General features: G+C 40.6%; 1 protein-coding gene across 1 annotated transcript in view; it reads right to left on the minus strand.

Annotated features, from left to right (window-relative positions):
- Nucleotides 1-10632, minus strand: part of MRPL3 (mitochondrial ribosomal protein L3) — a 28162-nt gene extending 17530 nt beyond the window's left edge. The window contains exons 1-6 of the mRNA XM_077782137.2: nt 10436-10632; nt 8512-8690; nt 7606-7697; nt 6742-6840; nt 2758-2857; nt 811-871 (exon numbers count right to left, since the gene is read on the minus strand). Of these exons, the coding sequence (XP_077638263.2) occupies nt 811-871; nt 2758-2857; nt 6742-6840; nt 7606-7697; nt 8512-8690; nt 10436-10617 (713 nt within the window). The 5' untranslated portion in view covers nt 10618-10632. The remainder of the gene's footprint in view (nt 1-810; nt 872-2757; nt 2858-6741; nt 6841-7605; nt 7698-8511; nt 8691-10435) is intronic.
- Between the last annotated feature and the right edge of the window lie 730 nt (nt 10633-11362).

The following is an 11362-nucleotide window of genomic DNA, read 5'->3' on the forward strand; positions in this document are numbered from 1 at the left end:
AGCATTGGATATTTATAGGTATTAGACTATACATGTGAGACATGCAGCTGGGTATTATCCCCATTGCAGAGAAAATAAAACCTGCAATGGCAAATATTATCTTTGTATCACGACACTGAAGTACGCAGACAGTTCTCTTGATCAGGGGAAATCACATATGTGCAAGAGCCAGGATAGGATTTTTTTTTTTTTTTGCCACAGGTTGCCAATTTTACTTTTAAACACCCTCTATTATTTGAGCTCTCATTTGGCATTCGCAGCGGTCTGAGAGGAAATCATTCCTCCCACATTAAAGTAAAAGATCTTTAACCACTGCTGGCAAGGACATGAGCTGGAATGTGAGAGAAAACAAATAAAAAGAATTTGACAGCTCTGTTTTACTCCTAAATGTACTCACTATCTTTTTACTATCCTGTTAGTCCACATATCTCTTCCCATCTCTTCACCAAATTAAAATTAGGGTGTCTTTTAGGGAACCAATACCTTTCAGCATTTATTACTAGAGATAGTGCACTAAAGTATCTCTTTGCCAATGCTAATCATGGGCATTTGAGAGGCAACACAGGCAGACCTCAGCCTTAATAGTACTAATAATCTACCTGCCTTGCTCAAAAGCAAGAGTTAGCCTCATCAAGAAACATAACTTGATATTTCTGACCCAATGAGTGAACAGACATCAATTTCCTGTCACTACCACTACAATTGTATTTCAGCTTTTGTGAGCCATATGTTCAAGCCAAATTAGAGGGAAAAAAAATAGGCATTCTCTTTGAGAAAGATTTAAGACATGATAAATTCTCAGGCACCTACGTTTTTGCAGTAACATCCACAAACTGCCCAGGGCGGAAGTGAGCAGCATACAAAGGAGTACCTGTGGAAGAAGAGGAGAGATCAAGTTCAACTTGGTGCTGAAATCCTCAAACCACTATGCAGTTATTATCCTCCAGGGCAGGTTACAGTCACAGGAAATAAAACAGAACTTGTTATTTAAATCTTATTTGTTCTTCTTTACCAACCTCACAGACTGAAATAGATGCTTTGTATTTATTATTTAAGCACATTTAAGATATAGGCCCATTTCAGATGAGCAGGAAGGAATAGTCAAGGCTTTACTCAGATACATTGCCCTTCCCACACTGCCAAAGCCCAAAGTGCCTAATTAGTTAAGATTCATAATACATATGCTTAGTAAGAAAACAGAATATGCTCATTTAGAACTACTAGGACTTCACAAGGTGGAGGGTTTAAAAAAAAAATCAAACAAAAAATCCAAACAAACCATAAAAACCCATTTACTAGAAAAAAGTTGAGTTAAAAAAGTTTTGCAATGCTTCCTCTATTAAGACACAGTGTTTCCAAACTAAAGTCTGTAGCAAAAGTACAGCTTCCTCCACTGAGGAATTGTCTACATGCTAACCTTTAGCAGATACAGTTCTACTGTAGGTCAGTGACACAGTCACCTCACTGTAATGACACTAATTCCTTAAGTACTTGCAGTATCAAAGTATTAATTTCTGATTTGTTTTGTCTTCAGTGTTTTTTTTTAATCAAAGTGCAAATCTTCTTTCATTAGCAGCTTAAAAAAAACCCACAAAGCAAAACTGATAACTTAGTTCTTTATAAATAAACTTTAATCTGAAGATCCATGTGGCTGCATATTTCAGTTTGCAGTTTGTTATACATCCATTAAAAAAAGAAATTTTAATTGTTTCATGTTTTTTCAATTGCTTCCATGCTTCCTCAAATCTGTATGAATGCAAACTAAAATGACGTAAACCTCTCATAAGTCTCAAGCATAAAAACTTTTATATTATTTCATGTTCCATTTACATAATCCACACATTTGGATAATGCCAACCCACACAGAATCATACACAAAAAGAGTGTTATGTACAGAATACACACACTGCAAAACCAACGTATCGAAAACTTGCAATTCTGCTTTATCTCAAGCTATTGCTTCCATTTATCAGTCCAGACTTCATGTCAGATTTGATTTTTATCAGTTACTGTCTTAAAAAGGTCTTGCTATAAAAGCTTAAAAAGCTCCATTAATGGCACTGAAGATGCAATACATTAGAATTTCCTACCCTATATAATTCTTCAGAAAATACCTGTAACTGCCAAAACTCACAAAATAAATGCAACCTAAATACACTACCTAATAAAACCTCAGAAACTTAAAACTTCTAATTTGATTTCCAAACTTCCATACAGATTTTTAGTGATAATGTTTGTTATAAATAGGATTTAGATTATTTTACTTTGCAAGCTGTAAAACAGAAAAAGCAGCTACTTAAAGCTCCTACTTTCGAATGCAGCAAGAAGGAACAAAACTCAAACTGCTATTTCAGGGTCCTGGGAAACATCACCACATCACCAAAATTGTGTCCCTCTCATAAGGAGAAACACAGAACTTCCTGTAACTGTATCCATATTTATGCCCAATAAGTGAATCAAGGTTACAGACATTTACTTCTTAACTCAACGTTCAGAGTAAATTTGGATTGGATATATTTTCTTATAGGTGGAAACATAGTGTCCTGGAAAAAGCAAAAAACACATCTCATCAACTAAAAAGTAAAACCCACCTTCTAATTTTCCCTATGAAAAAAGTTTGCTTATGCTTAATGACAAAGAACTCAGCATTTTCTATGAAAAACAACACTGAAATACACATCATAACTTCATTTATGTCTACAAGTGATAGATGTTAAATGACTATGCACATAATATTCAGTAGCTCAAAAAAATTACCTGGCTTAATTATGGCATCATCAGTTACATTAAAAGTTGTGACTTTCTGCTTCCGTGGGACTCCAGCTTCTTTAAAAATTTCATGTGCAGACTCCGGTTTCTGCAACAAAAAGCAGCCATAAAAAAGAAGTCATCTTTAAATACCCAAGAATCAACCCAGCACAGAAAACGATTACAGACTGTCAACATCACTCAGAGAAACAGATACATCATACTAGAATTTCATCTTGAGGCTTGCATTTTATCTCTACATAAAGTTTATTTAAAAATAAATAAATGTCTGCCTTTTATTTTCTGTCAAGTAGTTACCCTACAGCTACCTAATATAAACGAGAGATGTATGAGGCTATTGAAGATCAGAAGAGGGAAACGAATCATTTAGAATGTACATGACAGATGCTACTTTTTTTTTTTTCATGGCTTACAAGGAGTTTTGAATTTAGAAGTTGATTCTCTTTTTCAAAGCTTCTGATGACTTAGTTAATAAATTATATTTATTGTGGTGTGGAACTAACAAAACCATAGAAACAAATTCTCATCTTGCAGAAACTTCTAGAAATGCTTAAATTTCCACAGAAGAAAATTTTGAGTCTCTGGGCAAAAATATAACAAGTTTATGATCCATGTATTTTTAAGATATAGCAAGTACACTCAGTGTCAAACTACTGACTTACTAAAGCAGGGATTATGTTTTCAGATGAGTTTGACAGATTTAAAAGTACTTAAAATTATTCTCAGCTGTTTTAAGCAAGACATCTCACAGAACAGCATATCACTGAGACAAAACCAAGCAACAGAAACAGTGATGCAGGAAAATTGTGGCCACAGGAAAAAAAAAAAAAAAGAGAAGCAGATGATTTTCCTTCAAATGATTTCTGGTAGAAAGCAATTTAAGCATCTAATAATACTGTCACACTTGGATAATCTCATCTCTGAGATTTGCTTCTCAAAACTCCTGTGCAGCTCCCTCTCTCTCAAAAATTATTTTGTGTATTTTAAGAGCAAGTAATGTGCACAACTTTAAAAATGTTACTTAGTGTATTTGAAAACACAGTTTTGAAAACCCGCATGGTGCCCTTTCATTTTCAAACATTTGTCGAAAAACGTTAGAACAGAGGAAGTTTTATGAAGAATGAGGAATCAAGATGATGAGGATCTCAGATTTAGAAAAAACCCAGGAATTTTAAGTTTCAGAACCCATCTTTGAGAGTGAAAAATATTTCTCAAGAGATTTGTTAACTTGAGGTCACAGTAAAAAATACTTCAAATACCTTTAAAAAACCAGAAACAACTACATACAAATTCTCTTCTGAGACTACAAATATTTGACAGATCAGTGGAGCACCTGTATTAACCTGCAGAACTATATGTGAGAATGAAAAATAAAGATATGGACTTTCTACTAAGTGCCTGTATATCAATCCTTTATTTCCAGCTATGTAAAACTGCTGCCTTAAGCTACAGCAAGGGAAGCCCTGTCCTCAGCATGGGTGGCTGGAAAGAGCTACCACAGCTGAAGAAGAGCATGGTGAAGTCAAAGGGTAAAATTCACTTGTATCTCAAGAGTCCTACTCTAGGCTGTAGCCTTGCACTGTTCTACTGCAACAGCACCTCCTCTTCAAACAGCCAAGTCAGAGATGTACTTTTACAAACAAAACACACTTCAATCTTTACAAACCCTTCCTAAAAAGCAATACAATGAAGAAGGGAACACTTGAGTGGATTCTCAGAGATTCTTTATTTTTAAAAGCACCAACAATATCATCCAATATGATAGGAAAATGATCGATATGCCCTCACGTATAGGAAGCATATAAAATATTTTTAAGAAAAAAAAAAGTCTGAGCACTGACAGAACTTACTTTCGAGCATAACTTTGCATTAAAAAATCATGAAGAATCTGTTCACTTTTAAGAGAGTGACATACATCAAGCTAAAAAGGAAAAATGACTCCTGCTAAAAATGAAAAAACACCCTTATCAGTTTTAAAGCAATCTGACACTCCAAAGAAATACATGAAATTCTTTGTTAGAAAAATTACCGAAAGACTCTTTTGATTGAACTCATTGAAAACCAGTAGCTGTGAGAAATCTGAGGAAGACTGATGTTCCTATGAGGAATTAACAAAAAAGAAATTGCTTATGCTAATACAAGACTCAGCTTTCTTTTAATTCTCACTTCTGACACTTTAGGGAGAAGAGAAACACATAGGAAGGCTGATAAACTTAGGAAAACAATGATGCAAACTTGCAGCTAAACCACAGAAATACATCACTTGTTAGTACCTTAACAAATAAATCTGCCCAGAAGCAGTACACCAAATTCTTCCTTAGGAATTATCTAGTTTATAAAATGATGATGTCAAAAATAATAATACAGAGGTCAGTATAATAAAAATAAAAAATAAAAATAATAAAAATAAATAAACAGTTCAGTCTCAAGCCAAAACTTCACCAAAGTTTGCTCAAAGAATATTTAATTAAATTCTTTATTAAAATGAGTTAAAATTAAAGTTCAACCAAATTAACAGACACTAACTTGGGAGAAGTTATGCCCAAAAAAAGTCTTAAACATAACCCCACACTGCTAAAAAGTCCTTGACTTTTTACATAGCTCTGCTTTAAAGAAATTTTCATAAGAGCTGTTAAAAATAAGTTTGCTTCATACCTCCTTACTTCTGGCATGCTTTTACTCTGACAATATACTAGACTTACTGGTAACATCATCTTCAAGAAAAGGAGTCTAATGGGCAAAGCACAACTTGAAAATTATCATTCCCATGACTCTTGCATGTCTTAGACCAAAGTAACAGGAAAGAAAAAAACACAGCTGACATTTTTCCAGGAAAATCCCATACCTGGAAAGCAGAAATGGACTGAAGTGACAGAATAGACACCTATGCAACTGTGCAAATTGTACTAGTCAAACATGTCATAAATCAACTAAATAAATGAATGGTACCTTGAAGTATAAGCCTGTTCAAAATCAGCAGACTATACTAAAAAAGCCAACAGATCTATTTTCTCTTCTCCTTCTTCTATTACCTCCACTAAAGCAGAAACAAATAGACTAATTCTGAGGCCCTGGGATACCCATCTGTTTGAAAAATGGAAATCTATGCCCTCAAAAAGCCACAATGATGAACTGAGATAATCTGCTTAGTAGTCATGAGCCCTGGGATTTTTTCACTTGCCCAAATCAGACAAATAAGTGTCAGGATATTGCAAGAATTGAAAAATTATATTTTACAGAAATAATGCATCACAGAAACATCCTTTGAGGGAAAGCTTTGTTCCTGCTTGATCTATAACTCATGCTTGGAATGACAGCTCTGCCTCAGCCACTAGAGATATCTGGGAATTCCACATCAAGCAACTGGGATGTCTGAAGAAGTGAGTGGCTTTGATATGGCTGTTGATGAGTTAAAATCATGAAGCTATCTTCTTGAAAAGATAAGTGTTGAAGTTACTTAGCAGAATTATAGGTAAACTAAACAATGTCAACAGACCTGGGGAAAAAGTAAAACTATAGCTAAAAAGACAGTACAGAAGAGTAAGCCAGAGCACTAAGTTGTAAACAACTGATGAAGCTGAGTAAGTATACAGCAGGCTCCTGAAGTTTGTATCTTGCAGTCCTCATCTCAACTGAATCTCCACAGACACGAAGAACACACATTTCTCCACTGCTACTGGTCCTTCAAACCCTTTCACCAGCATGGGACACTGCACCTCAAAGCAAATTCATAAACCCACCGCTTTCCTAGAGAATTAAGAGGCAAAACTTTCAAAAAGTTCTTCTTGCTAGTCTTTTAATCAAGAATTTACTCGCTTAGGAAATGGCAAAGGTGAATGTGACAAAAAATCAATTGCAAAGCACTCTTGTCAGCCAATCAATCTTTCAGAGAAGTCTACTTATGCTACTTTTATATTATCATCACAACAGAAACAACTATTCCAATAGTGACACCCAAAGTGCTTCACTTACAGAAAAAGGAGATACATTTTTGCCTCCAACAAGCAGCTTAGCTGTTTTTCCACCAGACTCTTCCTTTGAAACATATCTTAAAACATGGCAATCTTGAACCTAGAGAAAAGAAAAAGTGTTTGTCTGAGCATAAGCAGATGTGTATAAAGACAATGAAAACACCAAAGTCTGGGCTTCATAACAGAAGATGCAGCCTACAAATAAGACAGTGTGTTACGTTTTTACCACTGACATTGCTTTTCCAATGAACTGAAGGCTTATTTTTGTCAAAAAAAAAATGGTAGAATACAAACTAATTTCATAAATGCTCTAGAAATGATAATCACCTTTTCCACAAAAAAGCTGCAAACCCCTAATTGTAAGCATGCAAAGCACACAGTAAGGGCCCCCATTTTAGACTCCTGCTCCTTTGCCCTGTAAACCTGATGGCCTTCACACTCTTCTTGTGGCTGCAGCCAGTAGCAAAAGGCTTCATCACAAGAGCAGCTGCTGGAGAACATGAAGAAGCAGCTTCAGAGCTACAAAGGCTCAGAAACCAAGGTGAAACTAATCCCAACACCCCTGCAGGTGGAAACAGCAAAGAAATGAAGCGTGATAGTTAACCCCAGCTTTGTTGCATCACGTAGGTAACACCACTCATAGCTCTGCAGCATTTGAATAGCTGAGGCGGCAGGGCAGAGCACTCCTAGAAAGTATGGATATAAACAGAATGGGCATGGTATACTATACAGGAGTGAAAGAAATCTTCACTTTCTTTTAGGATTTCCTACTCTGTACAAGTAGTAAATTTCGCTTTTCCTTGAAACAGCTTGTTTACAATCTGAATATAGTATAAGAGATTAAATTAATTATGGTTTATTTCACCTTAAGTAGTGTGACTGCATGTTTTTCTCCTGATTTGGTCCATATTGGCATCATTCCCAGTTTTACTGCAACAACACCAACTCTGATGGAATCTGCAGATCAAAACAGAACATGGATGCACCTTCACACTTAATAATTGAAAGAGTTCATCTAATAATCTGTAAAGTCCCATTAACTCTGATCTTTCCTAAGGAGGTGAAGGAGAGAATACACCACTAAATCCTTGCAGGTAGGCTGTGTTTAACCCCAACAGCAGTAAAGTTCTGTTTCAGTTGTGTTTGATAGAAAATGCAACTATTTTGGTTTGCTTTTCTTTTCCAAAATACAATGCCCATGTATTAGAGCCAAGCTAACTATAGAAAGTTCGCTGTAGGAGATTCCTCCCACCCCAATCTTTGCAATGGCAAACTGTCATGTATGCCACACAAATGATGTGACCCTTTTGAAAGCTCAAAAACCTAATTCTGTGTTCTAGTCCATAGGAAACTGTAATCACAGACCAGAAGTGGGATGTATTATATACTACACTTTTTCTTCAGAGCCCAGCAATATTAACAAAAACATTTTCAAGTTCATACACTTTATACTCTAAGAAGACTTTTTGGACAAATTCTCAATTTATTATCTTGTGTACAGCAGTGGGATAGGCCCAGAGTTGGACTAAAAACTATCCTTAAGAACTAAAAGTTCTTAAAAGGTTGTTAACATCTTGTAATATTTAAAATGTTTTTTAGAGAACTGACGTATTACATTTACTTATCTGCCAGAAGATTTATTGAGTAACTGATGTGAAAGCCAAAAGAAGAATACTTCACAAGACCCAATCCTGATGTTACTGAATGCAACAACACAACAACAATAATAAATTCAGCATGAAGAGGTGTTTCAGAAGAGATAATTAGTCACCTGGCGTCCACTTATTCAGTGGCCATGGCTCATCTTTCAGAGGGCACAGCTTGCTGGCTGTCTGAGCTTTGTACTCCTCTGCAGTTATCTTCTTGAGGAACTCCACATTCTCTTCAGAAAGATGCTCGTGCCACCATGTTGAACTGCTGATGTATCTGACTATAAAGCCCAGCTGATCCCTTTCCAGAGGTGGAAAAAGGTTTTGAGGGTCTTATCAGTACAAAAATTGTCTCACAACATGTATGTTACGTCTAATTTATAAAACTTAATTATCTGTCATTTGACTAAGTATTCTGAATTATACCAAAGGGGAACAGGCAACAAACCAACCAACCAACCACTCACTCCTTTAAAGACAAAGAAAAAAAACCCAGCTAGACCCATGAACAAAGAGATAACAGTAAGTACTGTTTAACTTTAGCAAGACTTTTAAAAACAATCTGTTGTGGCATCCTTCTATCCAGGATGGGATGTTACGGTATGGATGGGTGGACTATCAGCTGAGCAAAAACCAGGCTGGACTGTCAGCTGAAGGAGTCACAGCTGATGCTTTGGACTCTCTAGAAGGCAAGTAGTTGTTCATGAGTCTATTCAGGAACTCATCCTGTTCAGTATCTTTTTCAGTGGCCTCTGAGAGGGGATGAGTGCACCGTTCTTAAGCTGGAAGGGAGCAGCGATTGATGCCCAAGGGTGTCCCTCTGCCAGCCAGAGGGACAAGCCAACAAGGAACCCAGTGAAATTCATAAAGGAGAAATGCACAGTCCCATCCACAAGTGGCATGGGATAATTTGTGAGAAAGCTACTGACAAGACCAAGGCAGGCCATGTCAATGAGGTGCACACCAGGAGAGTGAGAGAAGTGCTATAACCTGAAAAGGGAGATTCAGATTTCCCTAAGAAAAAAAAATGTTCAGCTTGATGACAATCAAACACTGGCACTGGGGTCCGAGCAGTGGGACTGTGCAGTTTCAGTCCTTAGAGGCATTCAAGACCCAAAAGCACAAAGCCCTGAGCAACCTAGGGTGACATTAGGGCTGGTCACACTGTGAGGAAGAACTTAGAACTTGGCTCCTCAGCTCCCTCCCAGCCCCAACAACTCTCTGATTTTACAAACACTGCTGAACATCTCAGTATCCTGCCATAAATGTTATGAGAGCTGAAAAAGGCTTGAATGCTCCCCAGTTCTCTGCAATGTCAACAAAACAGTATTTAATGGTATAGGCAGTGAATGCACGTGGCCAGCGGGCCAAGGTCACCCAAAACATGGCAGGCCAAGTCGCTCACTGCAAAGATGGTTTGGATGCGAACATGCCTGTCCTGCCATAACTCCCACGCAGGCCGGGGCCATTTCTAAGGCTGGAATGCCGCAGCAGTAACCCCTGGCACCACGAACAAGGCTTCCAGGTGCTGCCCGCAGGCCGCACACAGAGGCCTCCCCAAAGGGCGGCGGGCAGAGACGCGCCCGGGGCGGGGAAAGGGCCGCTGCCTGCAGGGAACCCACAGGAAACACGAGGCTAAACTACTTACAAGAGCCTGCAGTGACAGGACAAGGGGGAATGGGTTCAAACTGAAAGACGGTAGGCTTAGATTAGATGTTCGGAAGAAATTCTTAGCTGTGAGGGTGGGGAGGCACTCGAACTGCTGCCCAGGGAAGCTCTGGATGCCCCATCCGTGGCAGCGTCCAAGGCCACGTTGGATGCAGCTCTGAGTAACCTGCTCTAGCTGGAGCCGTCCCTTCTCACAGCAGCGGGGGCTGGAACTCGATTATCTTCAAGGTCCCCTTCCAACCCAGGCCATCCTGCGATTCTACGACCTCGGAGCTGCGATAGGGGCCGAGCCACGCTCTGCTCCCCGCTGTTCCTACCGCTTCTTCTTTCCCGCCCGTCCCCCGGAGCAGCCCCTTCCCCTCCCAGCCGTACCGCTACCTGTGTCCGGGAGCCGGCCCCGCCGCCGCCCAGAGGCGCCCGCCGAGCCGGGCCAGCCGCCCGCAGCCCGCCGTGCCGCCGAGCCGGGCCAGCCGCCCGCAGCCCGCCGTGCCGCCGAGCCGGGCCAGCCGCCCCCAGCCCGCCGTGCCGCCGAGCCGGGCCAGCCGCCCCCAGCCCGCCATGCCGCCGCCCCGGCGGAGCCGCCGCCGCCTTCCGGCCCCGCCGCGTCCGCCGCTGGAAACCTTCCGTGCTGCCCCGGACACAGAGTTCCGCCCCGCGGGCGGCGAGCTCAAGAGTGACAAAAAACCTCCCGAATCACCCCAAAGCCGTGGGCGTGGGCTGCGGCACCTGCGGCCGATGGAGCTGCTCTGAGCCGGGGGGAATACCTCAGCCTGCCTTCCGCCGGCAGCCCTCCCATCCCTGTCACCGCTCTGCCCGCGAGGCTGTGACATCCACCTCACGCGTGTCTAAAGCGGAGAATGCCCGCGGCTTGGGGTTTATAAGCACCCCTTGGGCACGCAGGGTTGCGGGGCAATGGACTCAAAACCTTCCTGCAGGTTTTGAGCCGGTGCCCTCGGGTGTGTTGGTGTCCGGGAAGAAGCGACTTTGCTGTGTCAAACTTCCCGGGGAGCGGGGCTGAACCACTCCAGGACTTTGCTCCCGCGGACGTGAGCGACTGGGCGAGAGGAAAAGGCCTCAAGTCGTGCCAGAGGCAGTTTAGATCGAATATCGGGGAACACTTGTTCTCGGAAAAAGGTGGTTCAGCATTGGCACAGGCTACCCAGGAAAGTGGTGGGATCACTGTCCGTGGGGGTGTTCACAAAAACATGTAGATGTGGCACTTAGGGAGGTGTGATGGCCCGGCAATGCTGGGACAATGGGTGGAATCGATGATCTTAGAGGCCATTCCCACCCTGAATGATCCCA

The sequence above is a fragment of the Lonchura striata genome, chromosome 2, assembly GCF_050655825.1.
Source record: "Lonchura striata isolate lonStrDom1 chromosome 2, ASM5065582v1, whole genome shotgun sequence".
Lineage (NCBI taxonomy): Eukaryota > Metazoa > Chordata > Aves > Passeriformes > Estrildidae > Lonchura > Lonchura striata.